The sequence below is a fragment of the Geotrypetes seraphini genome, chromosome 1 (genome assembly GCF_902459505.1).
Source record: "Geotrypetes seraphini chromosome 1, aGeoSer1.1, whole genome shotgun sequence".
Taxonomy (NCBI): Eukaryota; Metazoa; Chordata; class Amphibia; order Gymnophiona; family Dermophiidae; genus Geotrypetes; species Geotrypetes seraphini.
The window spans coordinates 547,782,336-547,809,105 of record NC_047084.1 but is presented as its reverse complement, the minus strand read 5'-3'; the positions used below and the strand labels follow the sequence as shown (position 1 = coordinate 547,809,105).

Sequence of the window (26,770 nt, the reverse complement as noted above, 5' to 3'; positions counted from 1 at the left end):
CGGTGGAAGAATATGTGCACAGGGCAGAGGAAGTTAGGCACAGGTTCTTATCAAAAGGCTATCCACCTTCAATTCTTAAGAAAGCCTACAAGAGAGGCTTATATGCCAACTGTTCCCTGTTATTGCAGTCACAATCCAAACCAGAATCCTGTCCGTTGGTGTGTGTCTTACCATATTCTATTCATGCTTTCCAAATCAAGAGAATCATTAAACATCACTGGCCTGTCATGCAGTATCACGAAGCTTTTCAAGAGGTTCCCAGGTTTGCATTTTCTAAACCTCTTAATCTCAAACAGAAATTGACACATTCTCAGTTCTCAAGTTTACCTGTTCAACAGTCTTTGCGGGGTCAGCATTCTCCGTGTGGACATTGTAAAATATGTAAATATAGTGTCATTATTCAACAAATGTCATTGCCGTCTCATTTTAAGTATACCCAGTTAAGTACCAATTGCAATTCTCATCATGTAGTATACGCTATTTCATGCCCGTGCCAGCTCGTGTATGTGGGGTGCACCACTCGTAATTTGAAGCTCCACATTGGGGAACACATAAGCCGCATACGGACAGGGGTACAGGAAGCCCCCCTGGTGCAACACTGGCAACATGCGGATCACACTTTGGAAGATTTTACATTTACAGTGTTGGACTGTTTATTTTGCTCCAGGGGTGGTGATATTGCCCGTATGCTGTGGAGGAGAGAACAAAAATGGATTTACAACCTCAGCACTCTCCACCCGAATGGTCTTAACAACGAGATCGAGTGGGCTGCATTCCTCTGATCACGTCTGGCTACTGTAGTAAGGAATTTTTGCTGCTTCTGTTTGTGAATCTATGATGTCATCACGTTCTTACGCTCGGTTTCCCCCCCCCCCCCCCCACTCCAGTTTAAAAGTCGGAGCGGGTGCCGGCGTTCTCCGTTGCACAGAACTTTTCAATTTTTTGACCGGTATGTATGTTTCAATGTGCCTTTTCTCCGGAATGACAGCTATGAATATTTAATTGCTTTGCACAGATACTGCAGCCCTTCGAGTTTCAGTGCACGTTTCTGTTGCATTTTTCTTAAGTTTACTGTTTTTGCATTTTAGATCACAGTTTTTGAACTTGTACATGGTGTGACTTTGCAGCAATTTTCAACTCTCAGTTGGCGGGGTCTCCTGAAGCAGACACCGAAACGGGGCCGCGTCGGGACCCTGATGAGCTGTTCTTTGCAAATAAGCTAAGTGAAGCTTTCATATTGCTAGTGACAACCTGAGTGCAATTACTTTTTGGAAATCCTTTTTTGAAAGCATTTTTGAAAGCATTATCATTAAGAGCTATATATATATATACAGAAATTAATTACTTGAACACCTTTGAGTTGGATCCGCTATTATCAATAATTATGCTATGATTGGATGATAAACTCTTGCCCCAAGAGGGGGTAACCTCCCCCTCTTCAGAGTTTTATGTCTCTGAGCTGAGTTACTGTATAGTGGTTCCTTCTCTTCTGGTGGTTTAATTGACTTGAGTCAGTCTCTCAATTACAGCTTAGTGTCTTTTCTGACTCTTTTGATACATTGTCCCTGCTGTATTGGAAACATTATTTAGATTAGAAACATAGAAACATAGAAAATGATGGCAGAAAAGGGCTATAGCTCACCAAGTCTGCCCATTCCAACTACCCGCCCCCCTGACTTTACTCTCTTAGAGATCCCACGTGGATATCCCATTTTCTCTTAAAATCCGACATGCTGCTGGCCTCAATCACCTGCAGTGGGAGTTTGTTCCAATGATCCACCACTCTTTCGGTGAAGAAGTACTTCCTGGAGTCGCTATGAAACTTCCCTCCCCTGATTTTCAGTGGATGCCCTCTGGTGGTTGAGGGTCCTATGAGACAGAAGATACCATCTTCCGACTCGATACGGCCCGTGACGTACTTAAACGTTTCAATCATGTCTCCCCTTTCTCTTCGTTCCTCAAGTGAGTACAGTTGCAATTTATTCAGCCTTTCTTCATACGTGAGATCCTTGAGCCCCAAGACTATCCTGGTGGCCATTCGCTGAACCGACTCGATTCTCAGCACATCCTTCCGGTAGTGTGGTCTCTAGAATTGAACACAATACTCCAAATGAGGTCTCACCATGGATCTGTACAGCGGCATTATGACTTCAGGAAATCCTTTACAAGTGAGACTGAAGTGTCCTGTAATAATCTTAGATCAACATTGGATAATTTGGCAAAATTTTTTAATGATAAAATTACAATCATATGTTTTTCATTTTCACATGTTATACCTGAGGACAATCTGATTTTCATTGAAGACAGCTTTAATGATATTCCAGCTGATAGCATTTGGCACACTTTTGATCTTGTTGATGACAAGCAGTTGATGAAATTGTGCAATAAATTTGGACTTAAAAGCTGCATATTAGACTCATTGCCATCCTAAATCCAACATTTCTTCTCTTGCTCTCTCATGGTTAATAGTTTTGATTAATCTCACAAGTGGCTATTTCTCAAATAAAATGGGCCATATTGCATTAACCACTTTGTTGAAAGGGTCCGATTTGGATCCAACAATTGCATCTAATTATCGCCTTATTGCAAATATACCGTTACTGACAAAAATGATTGAATCCATAATTTCTAAACAACTTTCTGATTATCAAGATAAATTTTCTATACTTGTTCCTTTTCAACATGGTTTTCATCCTAATTTTAGTACGGAGACCTTGTTGATCTTAATTTCTACGATTCAAAGCCTGTTATCTCAGAACCATTACACAATGCTTCTACAATTTGATCTCTCAGCATCCTTTGATGTAGTCATCATAACATCTTAATTCATCTGCTATCAGATATTGGATTAGATTTCTCCTCTATCTCCTCTCCTTTTTAATATCTATATGACTACACTAAAGGGGTTTGTATCAAAACTCATGGCAAAAACAGTCCTAAACCAATTAACCTCATTCACAGATATACTGGCCACAAAACAATCAAGCTTCAGGAAACACCACAGCACGGACAGTCTTACTTAACACCATAGATGGCTGCTGTAACTACTTGGATAAAGGCACGGATGTGCTCCTTGTCCTACTAGACCTGAGTGCGGCCTTCGACACACTTGACTACAACATCCTACTCTCTAGACCAGTGGTCTCAAACTCAAACCTTTTGCAGGGCCACATTTTGGATTTGTAGGTACTTGGAGGGCCTCAGAAAAAATAGTTAATGTCTTGTTAAAGAAATGACAATTATGCATGAGGTAAAACTTTAATATACATCTTTTCTTTTGGCTAAGTCTCAATAATAATATTGTAATTTTTAGCTAAAGAGACATATGATCAAGAAACCGTTTTATTTTACTTTTGTGATTATGATAAACATACTGAGGGCCTCAAAAGAGTACCTGGCGGGCTGCATGTGGCCCCCAGGCGGCGAGTTTGAGACCACAGCTCTAGACTAACTGAGATCGGGATAAACAACATAGCACTATCCTGGTTCAAGTCCTTCCTGACAAACAGACAATACCGCATTCTCACCAACTCCCACCTGTCAACACTAACTTCACCAAAATATGGAGTACTCCAAGGAGTGCTACTATCTTCATGGCTCTTCAACCTCTACATTAAACCAGTGATCAATATTGCAGCAAGACATGAGATCCACATACATTTGTTCGCTGATGACATTCAGCTCTACATCCTGCTGGATCCAATACGAGATATCCAACTCAGAAAGCTGACAACATGCCCAGTTAGATCATGGATCATTTTAAATTTGCCAGTAGAAAACATCTATGTGATCTTCGGCTCCTTGATTTTCCTTCTATAAAAGGATGTGTATATAAATGCTTCTTTAGTAAGATCTTAGCATATCAGGCAGCATTAGGGGATAAACAAATTAGTATGCATCTTTCTATCTCTACTTCTTATTTGGCATTTAGAAAATTTATGAAGACTGATCTATTTGGTAAATATTTTAACTAACTAAGTGTGTTTATACCGTGTATATTTGTATTTTAATTTTTGTTAACCACACAGAACTGCGAGGTAGCGGCAGTATATAAGAAATTTTGTTATGTTAACCAGCTTTGAATCAACGTTCATGTACGCTGATGATATTTTCATTTTATTGGGAGTAGACCTGACACTGATTAATTTGTCAATGAATATAAACTCCTGCTTTTCCAGACTTCAAACTTGGGCTACCTCTGTTAGGATGAAACTCAACACTACAAAAACCAAACTATTATGATTTGGCCCCAAATTAGTTCTTTTTACCATCTTTTATGACTGGAGATCTCTTAAATATTGAGTTTTCCTCTAGGATATTGGGTTTTTTGTTAGACTCCTAACTTTCATTTCAGTGTCAGGTACATAACCTTTCAAAAAAATGTTTTTTTGTCTCCGTATGTTAAGGAAAGTTCATCACTTATTTCATCAAAAACATTTGGTACATTAGTCTAAGCTGTCATTTTGACACAGCTGGATTACTGTAACTCTCTTTGTCAGTTTGAGTAAGGGTAATTTGAAGAGATTACAACTGATTCAAAATACGTCAGCTAAACTAATCTATAGAAAACAGAAATATGACCATGTTTCCCCTCTTCTGAAGGCACTTCACTGGCTTCCAGTTTATTTTAGAATTCAATTTAAATGTGCAAGCATAATATTCAAAATCTTACATGGAGCCTTTTTTCCTTTTGTTTCAATCTCAATCAGTTCTTTACAAACTACAAAACCAAGAATTTCTCAATTGTATAAATTATCTTTTCCTTCACTCAAAGAAACGAAAGTCTTAGGTTATGTTTCCCATTCTTTTACATATATCTTTACTTCAATTTAGAATGAACTTCCTGTTGAGATTAGAACAACTTTCTCTCTATATACCGTATTTTTTGCTCCATAAGATGGACTTTTTTCCCCCCAAAAAAGTGGGTGGAAATAAGGGTGTGTCATATGAAGCGAATATACCCCCCCCTCCCCTGCAGTACCTTTAAATTTTGGAGGTTGGTAGATGGCTGCCTGCTGTTTGCGGGGCCCATGGTGCACAAGTGCGCTAATGCCTGGGCCTACAACGCTTCCTAATTGTGCCGGTCACTGGTGCTTGCTGGATGGCTGCCTGCTGTTTACTGGCATGTTGGGGCCAGCGGTGCACAAGCACCCTGCTACATGGGCGCGCGCCACTTCTGAATGGCTGCCTCAGTTCTCGCTGGCTCCTCACGAGAACTGAGGCAGCCATTCAGAAGTGGCGTGCACCCACGCAACAGCGCGCTTGTGCGCTGCTGGCCCCGACATGCTAGTAATCAGCAGGCAGTCATCCAGCGAAGCACCAGTGGCCAGCACAATTAGGAAGTGTCATGGGCCCAAGCATTAGTGAGCTTTTGTGCTGTGGGCCCCTACTAGCAGCAGGCATCCATCCACCAACCTCCAAAATTTAAAAGTATCGCCAGGAGCTGGGATGGAATTTAAAGGTGCTGGGGGGCTGGGACAGAATTTAAAGGTGCTGGGGTATGTAAAAGTGATGATTGATTGGGGGGGCTGGGACGGAATTTAAAGGTGTCGGGTATATATTAGTAAACAATTTGGTTCAGAATGGGTTTTTTTTCTTATTTTCCTTCTCTAAATCAGAGGTGCGTCTTATGGTGAGGTGCGTCTTATGGAGTGAAAAATACGGTACTTTTATAAAGTCTTTAAAAACATTTAGACTTTAGAAAACATTTACCCTCCTCTTCTACAAAGCCGCGCAGCAACAGCCCTGAAGCTCTTTAAATTTCTATGGGCTTCGGGGCCATTACTGTGCGGCTTTGTAGAAGAGGGGGTTAATCTTTAGAAAGTCTTTAAAAACATTTTTCAACAATCAGTACATGAGTAACCTTACTGAGGATTTAGAAATGTGCTCTTGCTATATTGATTAACAGGTCCTTTAAATTAGCTTTGGTTTCCATTTCCACACTTCTTTATGTTAACCGAGTCAAGCCCCTAACTTAGGAGAAAACCCGATATATAGACTTAAGGACTGGATTGGATTGGGAACTGGTACCTATGGGGTTTGGGTGGTATTGGGATTGGTGGAGGGAGAGAGCCAGGCATCTGTGTGTTTCAGGGGGATTGATAAAGAGAGCTGGACATATGTGTGCTGCAAGATTCGTGGAGGAGAACTAGGTGCGTGTGTGTGTGTGTGCTATGGGGGGACGGTGTTGGAAGGAGAAAAAGTTGAGTGTCTGTGTGCTGCAGGTGGGGGGTGGGGAAAGAATGCTGAATGCTTATGTTCTGCCGGGGTTTGGGGACAGAGAGAGAGATCTAGGTGTCTTTATGCTGCAGAGTCGGGGGGGTAGTTGACTGCTGCAGGGGTTAAAGGGGGAAGCAGCAGGAGGGCAGAAAGCTTGAATGTGTGTGAGCTGGGGTGATATAATATTAATAATAATAATAATTTTATTTTTTATATTCCGCCTTACCAAAAAGGTTCAAAGCGGTTCACAACAAGAAAAGTTAATACATACAGATAAAACAGGCAGATAATTAAAATACATCAATTAAAAGGTGAGATAGTTTAAAACAGAGCACATTAAGATATCAACCTATCAAATAGATGTGTCTTTAACAATTTTCTAAAATCAAAATAGGAATAGCCTCTTGCATAGTTTTTCCGAGCCACATATTCAGTTTGTCAGCCTGAAATGAGAAAGTTCTCTCAAAGAACTTCTTATAATGGCAAGATTTTATAGAGGGGTAGTTAAACAAGTTTATCCTACATGTATTCTTGTTGGAGTGACTCAGAGAGAAGTGAGGAGCAAGGTAGCCAGGTAGCATACCGAAAACTGCTTTATAACAAATTCAAGAGAACTTAAACAGGACTCTGGACTCTACCGGCAACCAGTGAAGTTTTTGAAAAAAAGGAGTAATATGCTCCCATTTTTTAGTCCGAAAATAAGGCAAACAGCCGTGTTCTGAACCACTCTCAGTTTTTTTAAGTATTTTCTTATAAGCCCCTAGATATACAATATTACTCAAAATGGATCAGACCATAAAGAATCAGTCCAGTTCTCTTGTTTCCTGCGGATTTTAGGATTGACTGAATTCTTAGTAGAAAATGTTTTTTGATCTAATTGATGACCTTTCTGATGAGTTATTACTCGGGACGATTTAAAGTAGCCTAGTGAGGAAAAAAGGACCAGGGATGTATGGAAAGTTTGTTATGGAAAATGACTATTGGTAGACAACAATAGGAATGGTGAGAATCACCAAGAGAGAGCTTTGGGGGTATTTTGTGGGGTGGGTTTGGGAGTGATGATTGAGAAAGAGATATGAAGGTGTGTGCTGGAGGAAGAAGGTTTGAGACAGAGCTGTGGGGGCTATGTGCTGGAGGAAAGCAAAGATCCAAGGGGGGGGGGGGGGAGAGTGCCAGAGGCAGGAATGGAGACAAAACATAAGGGGTGGGCTGTTGCTTGGAGACAGAAAAAAAGTTGGAGAGGAAGGTCTCCACGTTGTAAAGGTAGCCCACATGGAGCCTGGTTAATCAGGAGAGATCCAGAGCAGCAGAAGCAGCCATAGAAACATGATGGCAGATAAAGGCCAAATGGCTCATCTAGTCTGCCCATCTGCAGTGACCATTATCTCTTTCTCTCTCTGAGAGATCCCACATGCCTATCCCAGGCCCTTTTGAATTGAGACACAGTCTTTGTCTCCACCACCTCTTCTGGAAGACTTTTCCATGCATCTACCACCCTTTCTGTAAAAAAAGTATTTCCTTAGATTTCTCCGGAGCCTATCACCTCTGAACTTCATCCTATGCCCTCTCGTTGCAGAATTTCCTTTCCAAATGAAAGAGACTCACCTCATGTGCATTTACATTACGTAGGTATTTAAACGTCTCTATCATATCTCCCCATATGCCTCAAGATTAAGACCACATACCATTTTAGTAGCCTTCCTCTGGACCGACTCCATCCTTTTTATATCTTTTTTTAAAGGTGCGGCCTCCAGAATTGTACACAATTTTCTAAATGAGATCCCACTAAAGTCTTATACAGGGAATCAATACCTCCTTTTTCCTACTGGCCATACCTCTCCCTATGCAACCTAGCATCCTTCTAGCTTTTGCCATCACCTTTTCAACCTGTTGGCCACCTTAAGATCATCACATACAATCACACCCAAGTCCCACTCTTCTGTCGTGCACATAAGTTCTTCACCCCCTAAACTGTACCGTTCCTTCAGATTTTTGACCCAAATGCATAACCTTGCATTTCATAGCATTAAATTTTAGCTGCCAAATTTCAGATCATTCTTCAAGCTTCACCAGGTCTTTCTTCATATTATTCACACCAACCAGCATGTCTACCCTATTGCAGATTTTGGTATCATCCGCAAAGAGGCAAATCTTACTCAACAACACTTCAGCAATATCTTTTATAAAAAATGTTAAAAAGAACAGGCCCAAGAACAGAACCTTGAGGCACACCACTGCTAGCATCCCTTTCCTCAGAGCGATCTCCATTGATCACGTCCCTTTGTCACCTTCCACTCAACCAGTTCTTGACCCAGCCCATCACTTTGGGACCCATCCCTAGGGCACTCAGTTTATTTATTAGACGTTTGTATGGAACACTGTCAAAGGCTTTGTTAAAATCTAAATACACCACATCTAGCACACATCCTCTATCCAATTCTCTGGTCACCCAGTTAAAGAAATTGATCAGATTTGTCTTACAAGACCTACCTCTAGTGAATCCATGTTGCCTCCGGTCCTGTAATCCACAGAATTCCAGAAACTTCACCATTCTGTGTTTTAAAATAATTTGCAAAGGGATTTCATTATAAAATTACTGGTCTTCAAGACTCCCTGATGCCAGCTCTTTCTCTCCCTGCATTCTCTACAGGTGATAATCTTGTGACAACTTGCCCCCAAATGGGACTCTCTCAAATGCTCTCATTCATCAACTTCACTATCTGCAGGGCCAGTTGCATCACTTAACTCTTTTAATCCTCAATCAGACACCTCTTTAAGGAAATTAGTAACACACTTGAACCTCCAACTGATCCTGTGCCTGCATCACTTTTATCATGTCTCATTGAACCTCTTCTTGAACCATTATATTGATAGTCAATAATAGTCTCTCTACAGGTGACTTTCCTTTAGATTGAAGCAGTCATCACTCCTCTCTTGAAGACACATTGATTGGACCCAAATACTGTGACTAATTATAGGCCCATTTCCAATCTGCCTTTTGTTTCCAAGATTGTAGAAAAAGCAGTTGCGTTTCAATTATCGGATTTCTTAACAAAAATGAATGCATTACACCCTCGCCAGATGGGGTTCTGTTCAAACTATTCTATTGAACATGCTCTCCTTGGATTGCTAAATCATATAAGACAGGTACTAGATAGTGGCCAAAATGTTGTTTTGTTTTCCTTAGATATGTCGGCAGCCTTATCTTGGTGGTGGCAGCCTTTGACTTGGTGGATCATAGCATCTTGCTATAACATCTAGAAGATCTACAAGGTACTGGTCTCGCTCTTCAATGGTTTAAGTCATATCTGACTGATCATACTTACTCAATTATTCCAACACCTTCTCTCATCCGTATTCAATGAAATCAGGTGTACCGCAGAGTTCCATTTTAGGTCCAATATTGTTCAACATTTTTCTTGCGTTGCTCACTCTCATACTCTAGTCTCTAGGCTTTACATTCTACATTTACACTGACGACATTCAGCTGATTCTTCCCTTAGAAACACATTCTTTTGCATCTTATTCATTAATCTCTGCAAAGCTGGACACTATTGCAGATTGGCTAACGGTAAATAAGCTCAAGGTTATCTCTCAAAAGACAGCAGTGTTGCTTTTTCCCTCTACCAGGAAACTACCAGAAACTACTTTATATATCACTATGAAAGGAGTCCCCTACAATTCTCACCTAAAACCAAAATTCTGTGTGTAACAATAGATAATACCCTAAGCTTTTGTTCACATATCTCTAAGTTGGGATCTTCATCTTTCTACCCTCTGTCAAATTTAATCCATCCGTTAATTTCTTCAACAAAGTTCATTCCGTATTCTAATACACTCCCTTGTCTTGAGCATACTTGATTACTGTAATTCTGTTCTCATTGGACTGCCAAAATACCAATTACATCGTCTACAATTAGTCCAGAACACTGCAGTAAGATTATTTCATCACTGTTCTAAGTTTGATCACATCACACTGCTTCTAAAATCAGAACACATCCTTCCGGTGTCATATCGCATCCCTTTCAAATATATCCTTTCTCACCAGATTCCATTGAGTGGTCTTCCCTCATTTTTATATAGTCTTCTGGTTCCATACTCACCACAAAGAACCCTACGCTCTTCACAACAGCAGTTATTAGTCGTTCCTTCATTCCGACAACTTTTCCTTGATTTCCATAGGAATTCTTCATTCTCTGTTATGGCTCCTACTCTCTGGAATTCTTTGCCTTTTTATCTCTGTTCAGAAAAATCATTTATGACCTACAAGGTACAATTAAAGGCATATTACTTCTCCTTGGCTTTCAGCTCTTAATTTACTTCCTTTTGACGGCAACCTTTCTCAAAAGTTTCATTCCTGGCTTTATGAAATTAGTGTGAGCAGAACTAAATTTTCTGTTTCCTCCCTTACCATATTGTTCATCACTTTTCACAACCTTTTTATTTTTATTGTAATCCGCTGATTCCCTCTTTCCTCACGTTCTTAATTGTATTTTACGTTTTGTCTTACTTTTTTTGTTTCTTACCCTATTTAATTTTTACTTTGCTTATTTTAAATTTTTATTGTAAACTGCTTAGATTTACCTTTGTTTTTATATTTGAAGTATATTAAATAAATTTAACTTGACCTTGAAAGGGAGAAGGGGGTTGGTTGGGAAGAGGAATCGAGACAAGCTACTGTTTGGAGAAGAGATGTGATACCAAGGTTGCTGCTGGGGTAACTGGGGATGCAGTGAAGAAATGTAATTCAATTCTGAAATGCCATTTATTTAAGCAAGTCTTCAAATTTTAGACAGGTTAGCATGTCTTCTATAGCCTTTACAGACATGGAATGGTAGAGTGTATATTTGTTAATAATGACAATAAGGTTTGGGGTCTCATGAGAAAACATAGTGTTCGAGTAATTGTCTTTACTGAATGGATTTTATCTTTCCTATTAGAAAATGGAGTTATTTTCGTTTATTATATTTTTATTGTAAACCGCCTATATCTGATGAAGAGTGGTGGTATATCAAGTTCTTTTAATAAATATAAACATTTCAGGCTGCGGTTTCTGAGAGCGGGTGAAAATGCAAAAAAGCTGACATTTGTGAAATATTGGAGGAGGAGGAAATATAGGAGGAGGAATTAGAATCTGCAGCTTCTGATGTCAGGTGGGCAATAGAAAGAGGCAAAAGCTATGGCTTCTGGGGGTAGGTGAATGGGGTGCACACTGTGCCCACCCTTAGCCTACATTGCCCCATTAACTATAGCCTGAAGCCTGTTTCAAGCCCTGATATGCTGCAAGTGGGTGGGAAATAGAGTATAGTAGCCTCTTATCCACACCTTCTCTACTATGATTATATCACATTGAGTATTTGTGACCAAGATTAAATGTAAGTTTTGAGTCCTAAAGTAAGGATGATTCATTTTTCATCTCTTGTTTGGAGACTTAGAACCTGTAGAATATGGGGGGGGGGGGGGGGAGTACTGCACTACCAACCAGATTCCCTATGGGCACAAAATTATTTGATCCTGCTCAAACCAAGAGGATTAAACCTGTTTTGCTTTCTTTTTTTGCAAACCTTTGAAATGGAATATTAAAAATCATTGTTGAAGTTCTATTCTTTCTCTTCTCTACCCCCAAATGGTATTTTGTTTGATAGAATAATCCTTTATGTTTCTCTATTAGCCAATTGTGTCTACTGCCAGAATTTTGAATTTTTTTTTTTCTCTTGTATAGAAACAAAAATTGTTGAAACCAGAGTAAACAACAGACCCAAATTGATGGAATCTGTGAAGGTGCAGCACAAACAGAAAAGTGCTGAGCAGGCAACTGGCATAGGAGTTTCATTTGTCCTTATTAGCACATTATTAATCATCCCACTCGTGGTCCTGTTTGCAATTGCAATATTCTTGCGTTGGAGGAAAGTGAAAATCTATGGAGGTTGGTAAAAATATGGTCTTAAATTAATCTCATTCTTCACTGTTTTTAATATGGCTTGCCTAGATTGCTATGTGCATAATCCAAATGGTTCTCTAGCCATTCCTTGGGGCACACCAATCCAGACAGGTTTTCAGGCTATCCACAATGCTTATACATAAGATAGATCTTCATTTACTGTCTCCTTGGTATGCAAATCTATTTAATGCATATTGTAGTAATCAAAGTTCCCGGCCAGCTTGAAAGAATCCATAGCACCATATATCCACGCAGCAATCTACCAGAATATGCCTTCTTCAGTCACCAGAGGTTTTCTGCAGACAAGAAGTCCTCTATCCAACAGGCCCCAAAAGGACCTATATAATCTGTCTTGTGGTCATGGCTCTCCCTCAAACCTTCATTGGGGATCACTTTCACTCTTAAGGATGAAAAGGAAAAATTCAACATAAATTCAAAATGGGTCATTCCCTTGCCTCTTTTGGATAAATGGGTAACAGTCTGATGTCATCCTCTTTCAGATGGATTAGTTTGGAGCCCTCATTCGTATGCATATGAGGGCTCCAAAAAATCTCTTTTCTATCACTGGTCTCTTTCAGGATTCCAACAGATTAGGAAGTTCTGTTTAACTTATTAATATCCCTTTTCACTCAAGGACTTAGGCAGCAGCACCCCTTGGGATAGTTTTTTCTCCTACCAGGGTCTATCCCACCTCCCACTTACTGCCATCACCCTGGACTAAAAGGGTAGCTGGTAATTCTCCCTCCCCTCATATCCATTCCATAGCTTGGGTCTCTCCCAATTCTAAAAGGATGCAGAAGATGAAAAAGTGAGGCAAAACTGGAAACAACCACAACAACCGCATACTTCACTGGTTCGGGTTCAATTACAGGATGGCAAAAGGGCCTTCAAAGCCATTTACATTGATACACAAAATATGTGTGAATGTCCGGCTTTGGCTCATCTAATTGCCTCCTTTTTAAATATAGCTTGTTTGCTTACTGCTGTATTACTTTCTGTTATTATTCAAAAATAAAGACTAATTAACAGCACGTTTCTTTTTTACTTATTCTTTCAAAGCAGTGACTCTAGCATGCCCTGACGGGACCCATTTCGCCCAAAAGGGCTTTTTCAAGGGTTCATAAAGGAGCTCTTTTTCAGCGTCCTTCCTCATTTGGGGCTAGATTTACTTTTGGGCGAAACGGGTCCCATCGGCAGGGGACCACATTGGGGGTTCATCCTCCTGGGTATTTCTCCACCCCACCCCCACCTCCCCTGCCATGGAAAGCATTTTCAATAGTGAGCTTGGGGTCTAACCTTTGGGGCCCTTCTCCTGATGGATATCCTGAAAACCTAAATGGCTAGCTGTGCCCGGAGGACTGGGTTGACACTGGTATAACCTCTAACCACTTGATGGTCTCTTGATATATTCCGCTCTCTTCTTTTCTTGACAATTGGCTCTGTTTTATCCATGGCGTTTAAGATTACATTTTGGTGTGATAAAACAGGTTTTAAATTGGACTGGATTTATTGATTTTATATAGCACATAAATAGCATAGTGGGGAGGACAGCAACGACTGCGCTCAACTTCAGGAAAGGGAACTATGTTGCTATGAGGAAAATGGTGGGGAGGAAGCTCAGGAACGGCTTTAGGATGGAGACTGTAGGGAGCGCCTGGACCCTTCTCAGGGACACACTGCAGGAAGCGCAAAAACTGTACATCCCCAGTTTCAGGAAAGGCCGCAAGAACAAGCGGTCAAAAGACCCGGTTTGGATGACACATGAAGTAAAGAAGGTAATCAGTGACAAGAAAGTGTCCTTCCGGAAATGGAAAAGGGATCCAACGGAGGAAAATCACCAGGAGCACAGGAAATGCCAAAAGGAATGCCACCGAGAGATTAGAAAAGCAAAAGGGAAATACGAGGAGGGGCTGGCCAGGGAGGCGAAAAACTTCAAGGCATTCTTCAGTTACGTAAAGGGGAAGCAACCAGTGAGAGAGGAGGTGGGGCCATTGGACGATGGGGATAGGAAGGGAGTGATTAAGGAGAATAAAGAGGTAGCTGAGAGGTTGAACACGTTCTTCTCGTCGGTCTTCACGAGCGAGGACACGTCCAATATACCGGACTCAGAGGAGCTCATGAGTGGGGAGCAGGCCAAAAGATTGGGGCATATAGAGGTAAGTCGGGAGGATGTCCTCAAGCAGATTGACAGACTGAAAAGCGGCAAATCACCGGGACCGGACGGGATCCACCCAAGGGTTCTAAAGGAACTAAGTCAGGAAATAGCGGGCGCAATCCAGCATGTTTGCAACCTATCCTTGAAAACTGGAGAGGTACCAGAGGACTGGAAACTGGCGAATGTCACACCTATCTTTAAGAAGGGATCGAGAGGTGACCCCGGGAACTACAGGCCGGTGAGCCTGACTTCAGTTATAGGGAAGATGGTGGAAGCAATGATCAAGGACAGCATTTGCGAGCACATCGAGAAAAATGGCCTACTGCGGACAAGCCAGCACGGATTCTGTAAGGGAAGGTCGTGCCTGACAAACCTTCTGTACTTCTTTGAGGGAATAAGCAGTCAGGTGGACAAAGGGGAACCCATAGACATCATTTACCTCGATTTTCAAAAGGCCTTTGACAAGGTGCCACATGAAAGGCTGCTTAGGAAGCTGTGGAACCACAGGGTGGGCGGGGATGTACACAGATGGATCAAGCACTGGCTGTCAGGTAGACTACAGAGGGTCGGAGTAAAGGGCCAATATTCTGACTGGCGGGGAGTCACGAGCGGTGTGCCGCAGGGATCGGTGCTGGGGCCGCTACTCTTCAACATATTTATCAATGACCTGGAAACGGAGGCAAAGTGTGAGGTTATAAAATTTGCAGACGATACCAAGCTCTGCGCCAGAGTTAGGACCAGGGAGGAGTGTGAGGAACTGCAAAGGGACCTCGATAAGCTGGAGGACTGGGCAAACAAATGGCAAATGCGCTTTAACGTAGATAAATGCAAGGTCATGCACATAGGGAAAAAGAACCCGTTGTTCGAGTATAAAATGGGGGGGAGATTGCTGGAAGACACCGGACTTGAGAGAGACTTGGGTGTGCTAGTGGATCCATCCATGAAACCATCCGCACAGTGTGCAGCAGCCTCGAAGAAAGCCAACAGGATGCTGGGCATCATCAAGAGGGGCATATCAACCAGGACGCGGGAAGTCATCATGCCGCTGTATCGAGCGATGGTGCGCCCACATCTGGAATACTGCGTTCAATATTGGTCACCGCACCTCAAGAAGGACATGGCAGTTCTTGAGAGAGTCCAAAGGAGGGCAACGAAACTGGTAAGAGGGCTGGAAAACTGCCCATATGCTGAGAGGCTGGATAAACTGGGGCTCTTCTCTCTGGAAAAGAGGAGGCTCAGGGGGGATATGATAGAGACCTTCAAAATACTTAGGGGCATAGAGAGGGTGGACAGGGACAGGTTCTTCAGACTAAAAGGGACGACAGGTACGAGGGGGCACTCAGAGAAACTGAAGGGAGATAGGTTCAAATCAAATGCAAGGAAGTTTTTCTTCACCTAAAGGGTCGTGGACAAATGGAATGCGCTCCCGGAGGAAGTGATCCGGCAGAGTACAGTACAGGGATTCAAACAGGGATTGGACAGATTCCTGAGGGAAAAGGGGATCGTGGGGTACTGAGGGAGGTGCTGGGGTGTTGCATAAGTATAGACAGCTCACCAGGTCGTGCAGGTGCAAGGCTGGAGGGTTAGGACATTGATGGGAAGATAGGACTTCGATGAGAAACCTAGGGGGCAAGGGGGCCCGTTCTGGTGATTAAGGCAGGTCATGACCTGTTGGGCCGCCGCGGGGGCGGACTGCTGGGCGGGATGGACCTCTGGTCTGACCCGGCAGAGGCACTGCTTATGTTCTTATGTTCTTATGTTGAAGTGGCTTACAATTAACAATTTTATAATATTACAGACATATAAATCCACTATAATAAAAATCTCCACATGAATTAAAACTACTGTTGAAAGCTTTTTAAAGTTTATAACAGAAAATAAAAAGCTTTATGAAGTTCTTCAGGCATGGAATTCCACAGATAAGATCCCGCATATCAGGTTAGTAGGAATTTGAAGTGGATAAAGTTGGAGTGTGAGATTCAAGCCATAGGCATTTGGCAGACCGGGCGCATCTGCATAAGTAGCAGATTTTGGAGGTTAGCTAGTGCTGGGGTTTGGTACGTCTTGCTGAATGGAAGGAGTGAGGGTATCTAGAGGAAAGGATGGTGTTGTAAAGAGATGACATCATTGATTGAGGCTTGTAACATAGTGGTTGAGGGGAGGGATGAAACAGTATTGAAGAGAGTGCGAGGGTCAATGATGTGGAGGTTCCAAAATGTAGATAGGCCAGGTCTGAGGAGGAGGGTATTGAGTTATGAAGGTTACTAAGTGATGGTCGAAGAAGGAGAGGCTGGAGATGCTGAAGTTGGTGATTGAGCAGTTGGAGGAGAAGGCAAGGTTGAGGAAGTGGCCATTTTGGTGTGTGGGGGCAGTAGAGCACAATTGAAGATTGAATGAGGATGTCAGTGCTAGAAATCTAGAGATATAAGAATTGGAGGGCTCGTCAGCATGGATGTTGAAGTTGCAAAGGAGGAAAGCTAGGAGTCAAAGTCAGTGAGGAAGAAAGAAAGGGATATCAGGGGCTCAGTAGATGACAACTACTTGGAGAGGTAGTGGAGAAAATAGGTGGATGGAGTGGACTTTAAAGGAGGGTGGGCAGTGAGACTGAAGTATCAGAAGGGGTTAAAATCAGCAGGAGTGTGAGAGTAATAGCCCACACCACCTCTGCCATCCAGCTGGGCAAGGTGTGTGGGAGAAGAGGTAGCCTCCATGACACAGGGAAGCTACTGAAGCAGAATATTTGGAGCAGAGCCAGATCTCAGAACAAGTAAGTAGAAGGATTGGGAGATGAAGAGGCTGTGGATGTAGACAAATTTATTGGAGATAGAGCAGATGTTCCACAGTTCACAATCAAAAGGTAAGGAGGCGAGGAACAGAGATGATGTTGGAGCTAGAGAATGGCACGGGGACAAATTTTTTCCTATCCCTGCAGGGTCTCATTTTCCCATCCCTGCGAGTTCTATTCCTGCTCCTGCCCCATTCCTGCAAGCTCCATCCTCATCTGCACAAGCCTCATACACTTTATGTTGAAATATGTTTATTGATTTTGCAAGAAAATAGAATCACACAAGTCAAACCAGTATCATCCCCCCACCCTCCCCCTCCCTATCCCCAACACCCACCCCCCCAACATCCCACAGTAACAATGATCATCCTCCATCTATCGAATTATTACGGGTTCAACAAGTGACTACGTGCTTTATGAGTCAACGTTAACCAAAATGGTTCCCAAACAGAGCTAAATATCCGGCCTCTAGGTGAGTCCAATGAGGTTAAGGACATACGCTCCATCGATGCTTGACGAAGCATCAGAATTCTCCAGAATGACAAAGTTGGTGGGTCTGATACAATCCAACAATGTAATATCGTTTTCTTTCCCATGAGGAAAGTCCGGGCCAGGAAGCCTCGGAAACCTCTCGGAGACCCCGGGGAAGTGAGTCCATCGTGAACAACAATTCCGGACGGTTAACATAACCTTGGTGCCACATGGAGGTAATATGCCGCTGAAGTTGAATCCAAAAGCCCACTATCAATGGACACGACCAAAACTGATGTCCCAGCGTTGCTCTTGGTTGAGCGCATTTAATACACGTATCCGATGCTCTGAGGTTAGCACGATACAGGTATGTTGGTGATCTGTAGAGACGTAAGTAGAACTTATAGTTCAATTCAATAAGGGTCACTTGAGAGGTAAGAGAGTGAATAGATTGAAGACCCTGTTGTATATGTTGACCATTCACCTCACAGGGCAAATCCCCCGACCAGCGGGCCGCATAGGCGTCATAAGAAATTGACCCCAGACTGTCCCGTAAGAAGCGTAAATGAAATTTCAAGGGGATTTGGGTCTGTGCTGTTAAACATAACGCTTCCGAAATTGTCTCCTGACATTGGTTCGTGAGCCCTGCCGGTGGGAGAGATCGAATATAAGATGTCATCTGAGCATACGCCAACCAGTCCCGAGGTGTCCAACGATATTCAGTCTGCATCACCGTGAATGGTGGCACCGTGCCCTGTGCTGTTACCACCTGTGAGATATAGTGCAAATTTGACGTTCTCCACACAGATACCGGAAATTTAGATGTCCCAGGTGGAAAGTCTTTATTGTCCAGGAAAGGTAAGTATGCTGTAGCGGTAGGGTTGATCTTTAGCATTTTACACAAACGTCTCCACACTTGACGCAACGGTTGAAAAATAAATTTTCCAATAGGTGGTGGACCCCCTGGGAGATGTAAGGTGTGCAACAAATAACTAAAGTGGTACGGGGAACATAGGACTAGTTCCGAAGAAGTAGCCGAAAAATGGCTAGTCCCCCGGAACCAATCACTCAGGTGTCTCATTTGACACGCCTGAGAGAACAATCGTAAGCTATGAAGGCCCAGTCCCCCCTGCGCCCTAGGAAGCATCAAAACAGACAGTGAAATTCTGGCCTTTTTGCCATTCCATAAATAAGAAGTGAGGTATTTCCCCACCTCCTTCTCATGTTTGGCAGACAATAAAAGAGGGAGCATTTGAAATATATATAGCCACTGGGGCAACAACACCATATTATATAAAGCAATTTTACCCATGAGTGATATAGGAAAGTCCCTCCAAAGTGACAATTTCTGTCGTGTAAGCGTCAAGAGTGGTAGGACATTCTCTGAATATAGGCTGGTGATGTCTATTGGTATTTTTATACCTAAGTACTTCAGAGAAGTGGTAGCCCATTGTAAGGGAAAGGGTCCCCTCCACTTAGCAGGAAGTCCTCGAGACAGGGGAAGTACCAGTGATTTTTGAAGGTTGAGTATCAATCCCGAATATAGGCTAAATTCATCTAAGATGGCTAATGCTCTTTTCAGGGAAACCTGTGGGTCAGCTAAAGTCAGTAACATATCGTCAGCATATGCCAAGACTCGTAGTTGTGAGTCCCCCTCCGGAAGGCCTACTATACCATCATCTCTCTGCAGTGATCTCAGAAAGGGATCCAGATAGAGCAAGAACAACATGGGAGAGAGAGGACTACCCTGTCTCGTCCCTCGCGCTATCTGAAAAGATGGCGTCTTCGTACCATTCACTAAAATGCTAGCAGTGGGTGACGTATATAACAATCGTATCATATCATAAAACCAACCGGTAAAACCCATATAGGAAAGTACCGAAAATAGGTAGTTCCAGTTGACTTTATCAAAGGCTTTCGCCGCATCTAAACTAACCAATATTCCATCTGTACGTGTTACTTGAGCTCTGTGCATGACCGTCAATAATCTTCAAACATTGAGCACTGAATGGCGCTGCTTGACAAAGCCAACCTGCTCAGGAACTATCAATTGGGGAAGCAGTGTCGCCAGTCGATTGGCTAATACCTTATCCAATATTTTAATATCTACATTAAGTAGAGATATAGGCCTATAGGATTCTATATCTGTTTCTCGTTTCCCCGGTTTTGGAATTAATGTTATGTATGCATGATTAGCTCCCTCCGGAAAAGCTCCCTCCTCTTCTGCCGCTTGATAATACGCCTCCAAGGGTCCACAAATTTGTGTAAGTAAGAGTTTGTAAAATTCCGGGGAATACCCATCAGGGCCCGGAGATGTTCGGTTCTTCAATTGTTTCACAGCTAGTTGTATTTCCTTCCCCTGTATTGGCCTATTTATGGCGTTACGCATAGGAGAGGACAGTCTTGGCATCCCTGCATCCTCTAAAAAGTCCTCTGCCTCTGGTCCCTGAGCACCCTCCACCGAAGAGTAAAAATGTTTATAATAACGCAGAAAACTATCAGATATGCCCCCTGTGCCCGTCACCTTCGTTCCATCAGGCAAGTGCAAACAGGGAATATATCTATCAGGCCGCCTTGATTTAGTGAGCAAAGCGAGTAATCTACCCGGTTTGTTCCCGTATCTATAGTATTTATGTTGGACAAAGTATAAGTGTTTTTTTGTGCGCTCATGAATCAGAGAATTTAGGGCGGCCTGTGCTGAAGTCAAGAGTTCATTAGATCGTAATGTAGGATGTGCTAGGTGTTGTTTCTTAAGCGTCTTGCATTGCCGCTCAAGATGTATAATGCCCTGTGCCACGCGTTTTCTATACGCCACTACATAGGAGATAATGTCTCCTCGAAGAACTGACTTGGCCGCTTCCCAAAATAGGAGAGGTGTCTCCCTATGTTGAGCATTAAAACGAAGGTAGTCCTCCCATTTCTCCGTTAAGTACGTTATGAAGTCTTGATTATCTATTAAATAAGATGGGAAGCGCCACCCACTAAAAATAGGAGACGTCTCTGTAAGTATATCTATCCATATCGGGCAATGGTCCGATACGGAAAGAGGACCTATCTCTGAGGCTTCAATCTGGGAAAATAGGGATGTTGATATTAAAATGTAATCTATTCTGGAGAAGGATTGATGTGCCCGAGATTGATGTGTAAAGTCCCTCTCTCGTGGGTGCAATAATCTCCAAGGGTCTACAAGATCCAGTGCTTCACACAAGTAGGGTAGGCCTTTGCTCGGAGTCGAGCTTTGACTGATGCCTGGCCCCGTGCGATCCTGCTCTGGATCCAGAACTTGATTAAAATCGCCCAGAATCAGTAATGGTGTTGTAGGGTCACGGTGACCTAAATTAACCAGGCCCTGAAAGAATTTGTGATCGTATTGATTAGGACCATAAGCTATAAGAATGTTGAATACCCTGTCCGACATGATCACCCTACAAAGTAGGGCTCTACCTTGTGTATCTGCATGTATCTGTTCCACCCGTCCCGGAAAGCCTCTACGCACCAGGAGGGCCACTCCAGCGTGTTTAGTAGTGGCAGAGGCAGAAAAAATCTGGCCCACCCAGCCCCTTTGTAATTTAGCATGTTCAGTCATATTTAGTCGTGTTTCCTGCAAGCAGGCAAGATCTACATTATGATGTTTTAACCTGCTCAAGATCTTGGTCCGCTTCACTGGAGAAGTTATGCCCCCAACATTCCAGGACAATATTCTGAACGTCCTACCACTCATCAGGTCCACAGAAAAAGAACATTCTCAACAGTGTTTCCTGAAATCCCCCAGGCGCCCAGCCCTCGCCCGAGGAACCACCAGAGCTGAAACAATCACAGAACCCGTATATATTCCCTAACTTTGGTGGCCATGTCATATGGGAGGATAGATCAAAAAGTACACACTTCCCAACATTCAAACCCCCACCCTCCCTTCCCAATCCCCCCCCTCTCTCCCCAGGGAACCCCTGTTCCCGAATTCCCCCCCCAAAACAGTGACCCATCCTGCAACACTACGATACAGGAAGGTAGAGCACGTCTATGATGCATGGAAACTCGTCCCCCCCTTATACATAACAGGAAAGGTGACCCATAATTGGGTGAACAGCATAAACCATGTTTTTCATTGGTGAATCCCACAGAACTATGTAAACCTTGTCCAATATGTTCAGGTTGTTGATGGCCCAGGGGCCCCTAGCCTGTTAATGAAGTCCCCAGCCAACATCTCCGAGTCAAACACATGCCATTTACCCTCTAGCTGAATTTTCAGGATAGCTGGATAGAGAAATAGGAAGCGACATTTAAGATCAGCCAGCTTCCTGCAGAGAGGGTAGAATACTTTCCTTTTTTCCGTCAATGCAGCAGAATAGTCCTGGCCAATTCGAATGGGGGTAGAATCATAGGTCAGTTTTTCTTTTTTAAGTCGAAATTCTCTGAGTATCTCCACTTTATGCCTATAGTTGTGAAGTTTTCCAATCACTACCCTGGGCCTCTGATCATTCCCCGACCTGGGTCCCACACGGTGGACCCGTTCAAAGCGCGCTGGGCCCAGGCTAGTCGGCATAGGCAATTCATTGGCTAACCATGTTTCAAGCACAGATAGGAGAGAGGAGTCTGTAATCGTCTCAGGGAACCCCATAAATCGTAAATTCCCCCTTCGGGACCTATTTTCAAGGTCCTCCAGTTTGGCTTGCTGTTGATCCAGTTGCACTTTCATACGTGCCACGTCCGTTGTTAGAACACGTGTCTCATCTTCCGTTGTGGAAACGCGTTCTTCCAGTACTGTCACCCTTGCTGACTGGTCCTCCATTATAGTTTCTAATTTTGTTAATTGTGCTGACAGTTGCTCCATACTAGGAGATATTGCCTGGGTGATTAAAGTTTTCAGTTCCGCCAGCGTCTCCGGCGTGAACTGTCTTAGCACGCCGCCGGTGGGATCCGCCATCTTGTCTTCGGTAGGTTTACCTTTGTCTTTATCTTTCTTCGTCGATTTAGTGGACATGGCTGGTTGGTTTGTGGTCAGGAATCTGTCCATATACTTTCCCACCCAAATCGCCGAATTTCGCTTTCGTCCGCTCGCCGTTCGTCCCGTTTGTAAGGGGTAAGAGGGGAACGAGCTCCGGAGCTGGCTAGGCTACGTGCGCGCCGGCTCACAGCATCACGTGACTCCCGCCTCATACACTTTAATATCATAAGTGTTTGAGGCTTGTGCGGTTAAGGCAGAGCTTACAGAAATAGGACAACAACAAAGCTCACGGGGACAAGGAAATTGAGTTCCTGCAGGTACGGGGACAAATTTGTCCCCCATATCATTCTCTAGTTGGAGCCATTGCAATGTGGGGTATGAGTGGTCTGGGAGGACAAGGGTGGGGATTAATACCTGCAGCTGAGGAAAGGGGGAGGAGAGGAGAGATGTACTAGAGAGGTAAGATGGTGTGGGCTGAATAAATAGAGTGGGAGGAGGTTAGGAGGAATAAGATTGAGATTGATATCCCCAGCAGAGAGGAGGAGACAGAGCAGAAGAGTATGGAGGAGGGTATGGGAGAAATGACAACGCTGGAGGCGGGAAGTACTCAGATAAGAAGGGGATGGGTGGACGAGAGGAAGAAGTGTTAGATAGAGCTGAGAAGAAAGTGAAAGGCAAATGAGCAGCAGTTTTAAGTACTCAAAGACAGAAACTTATGAAATGAACTATTTGAAGGGAGATCTAGAATCTGGTTGTCTGCTCTGGGGCTTATGCTTTTGGATGGGAACGTGAACCAGTAGTTTCTAGAAGCCTGCCATCTATTGGTCCATAATGGCATCACAGAAAAACACAGTTCTATTAGGAATTACTCATTTTCATGCATTCCTTTTTGGTTACTTCATTGGCTATTGGGGAATCACTAGCCTTCCCTGTAGTACCTTTAGGTCCAATTAACTCCTCAAACACACATGTATATATATTGATGCTTCTATAATTCTCACGCTTCCAAAAGAAATTAAAAGCTGATAATATAGCTAATTGTCATATGCTGACAAGCATCAAGATATGTCAGCTATCCCACTTCTCTGTGCTGTATCCATTTGATAGATATGCTATCCATTGATAGATATGCTGATTTTCCAGACTTTTTCTAAAATATATTATCTTAGATTATGTATTGCCCTAAATATTAGAGAGAACAGAACAGGTAATGCAAACCTTGTGAGTATGCAACAGTAAACAAGGAGAACAAAGTCCAATAGTATGAGATATTTAAATATTTATTGTTCTTTTAACTAATTATGTTTTTATGAGGTTGTAAGACTCCTGACAGAACCACAGTTGCCAAAACACAGCCATGCTGATTCCTCTCAACATGTGGATTTGATATTAAATCAGTAAACTTTCTTATATCTCATACTAGTCCAGACTTTGTTCTCTGGGTGCCTCACTATTAAAGTGATATCAGAGAGCTCCTAAAATCTTTGCTTTTCATTCTGGGTGTCAAGCAGATAATATTTGATCATTTCTACTTGTCTACTGTACATCACTGATTTAGTATGTTATGCAAGTGTCCCAACTGCAATCATAGAGGACTGCAAACCAATTTAATTTTCAGGATGTTCCTAATGAATATACATGAGGGAGTTTTGCATGCATACTGCTTCAGCTGAGTACAAATATTAATCTGGAATGTCTCAAAAACCTTCCTTTAAGGATTGCAATTTACTGTTTTATATTGAATTTTAAAAAAGATTGTACATGTACCATTCTTAGGTGAGATGAGGATATCCCATTATATTTTCCATTGTATCAGGGAGCCTTGGAAAGCTAGAAAGAGCTGTAAAAAATTGAAGAAAAATTTTATTTCAGTTGCAAGGTGATAAATTGTTGAGTTTTTAATATTGATTTTACTTATTTCTAAGTCAAAAGCTTGAAACATGTCTTAGACAATCCAGAGTTTGCATTGATAAATGATATCCCATGTGGTATAACTGTGCATACGGTATAATGCATCATCACCTGCTGTAAACCAGCAGATACCCCAGTGCTATGTGCTGCCTGTTACACAGAAAGCTATTTAAAATGTGTACCCTTCCTGGAGATTTTTTTTCCATTACAAAAGACCCTAGAGCCAATCCCCCCCCCCTCCGCAAAGGTATTTTCAGAAAAAAAAAGGTTTGTTAATGGTTTTATTATCCTTAGAGCTAGATATTTTAAAGTAAATTTCTGAACTCTCTGAGTTATAAATCTCTGATCTTTTTCATAAATGTTGAACTTGTGTGAGTCTCCTTTGACTGGGTCTTTTCCTTTTAAAGATTGGGGGGGCTAGAATTGCAGAAAAGGGGGGGTCAGGGTATGGGTGTGTATTCAGGAACAGTGCGTACTAAAAAGCCAATGTTTTAGGTTTCATGTTGAGACCTTTATTTGAGTAAATATGAATCTGTTCAAATAACATTTATCTTAAATAGTAACCTACAAGAAATTATTTTGCCTTGCACACAACCTTACAGCACCACCGGAAAAGGGCACCTATGAACATAGGTCCCAACTGACAGCTCAAGATACTGCAGACTTCTTCCTCAATAATATCAGAACAGTACCGACAGAAGTCGAAAAAAACATACTTCACCCCAGAATCTACACACACCATTCCCAAAACCTCCAGTGACCCCTGCACAGCAGACCAGATATGGAACACCCTCACTCCACTAACAACATGTGAAACAGCCCACAACAGCCCTGTCAACAACTGCCCCTCATATTTTTTAGCTACAGCGCTTGAAGTAACCATCACCTGGATCACTAAATTCCTAAACAACTTTCTAAATCAAGGCCAACTCACGGCCAAAATGGGAAAAATAGCTCTTATACCCATACCAAAATTGCAAAATGCTGCCCTTTCCATCCCCTCAAGCTACAGACCTTACTTACCAAGCTCCTAGAAATTCATGTATGTATTTAAGCAACTCACATCCTACATAGTAGGGAATAGTATTCCCTATATTGTAACACTGTGAATGTAAACTGTAACCCGTTCTGAGCTCTTTGGGGAGGACAGGATATAAATCTAAATAAATATTCCAACTGCAGCAAAGCATTGAACTCCTACTAACCCTCACAACAAAAATCAAACAGATACTAAGCACATGTCAACAAGCAGTCCTTCTTCAATTCAACATCTTCGCAACTTTTGACTCTGTAAGCCACCACCTTCTCCTCACAAAACTTACTGAAATTGGAATCAAAGGCACCACACTTAGCTGGTTTAATGACTTCCTAGAAAAGAGAAAATACCTTGTCCGGAAAGATAGAGTCCTCTCCAACAGCTGGAAAGTCTTCTGTGAAGTACCCCAGGGTTCTGCCCTCTCCCCAATACTGTTCAACCAATTAATGAACTCTCTCTGTAACATTACATTTTCAACTATGAATGCCTGCCTTCATACGCAGATGACAATTTCCTCCTCATTCCCAATACAGACTGCCAACTAGATGAGTCAGAAAAAATCACTGATTACATCGACAAGATACAATTATGGGCAAATATCAACAAACTCAAACTGAACATAACCAAAATCAAAATCCACGGTCCTCAACAAACAGCTCTCAATTGCATTGTCCTACCGCCAGGATCTAAACTAAACATAGAAAAATCCTCCAAGATAATGGGTGTTATACTGGACTTCACACTATCCCTTGAACTGTGAATCTCAAATCTTTGGAATAAAACCTTTTTTTCCATGAGACAGCTGAGACTCGTAAGACCCTACTTCCACGAACAATATTTTGCCATACTTATACAAATGTGAATTTTGTTGCTGCTTGATTATGGCAACTCCCTCTACACAGGCATCAACACAATACTAACCCGCAAATTACAACTAATCCACAATATTGCAGTTACTTATTTTCAAGCTAAAAAATATGACCCAGTCTCGACCTATCTCAGTTACATTGGCTACCTGTCATTACTCAAATAAACTTCAAAATCTCCTGAATAATTTTCCACATCCTATATGGCAACACTGTCATGCCACTCATAAACTTACCGTATTTCCCCATGTATAGGCCGCAGGAAATGCCGATGTAGGTTTAAAAACTCTTAGATAAGCTGCCCCTTGTTACTAGTCATGGCTTATCTATGAGTTTTTAAATCTACATTGGTCTATACAATGGGGCGGCCTATATATCATCCCCCCCTCGCTGGTAAATACCTTCTGGACGGCTGCCTCCTCCCTCCTCCAGTCATGCTGT

At 42.4% G+C, this 26,770-nt stretch overlaps 1 protein-coding gene across 5 annotated transcripts in view; it reads left to right on the top strand.

Moving 5' to 3' along the window:
* PAM (peptidylglycine alpha-amidating monooxygenase) overlaps positions 1-26,770 on the top strand; it is a 616,313-nt gene that overhangs the window by 563,103 nt on the left and 26,440 nt on the right. For 4 of the 5 annotated variants that reach the window (XM_033929181.1, XM_033929180.1, XM_033929182.1 and 1 more), the window contains one exon: positions 11,942-12,145. The exons of the other annotated variant lie outside the window; for it this stretch is intronic. In XM_033929181.1, coding sequence (XP_033785072.1) covers positions 11,942-12,145 — 204 coding nt within the window. The remainder of the gene's footprint in view (positions 1-11,941; positions 12,146-26,770) is intronic. 5 annotated transcript variants of the gene reach the window in all.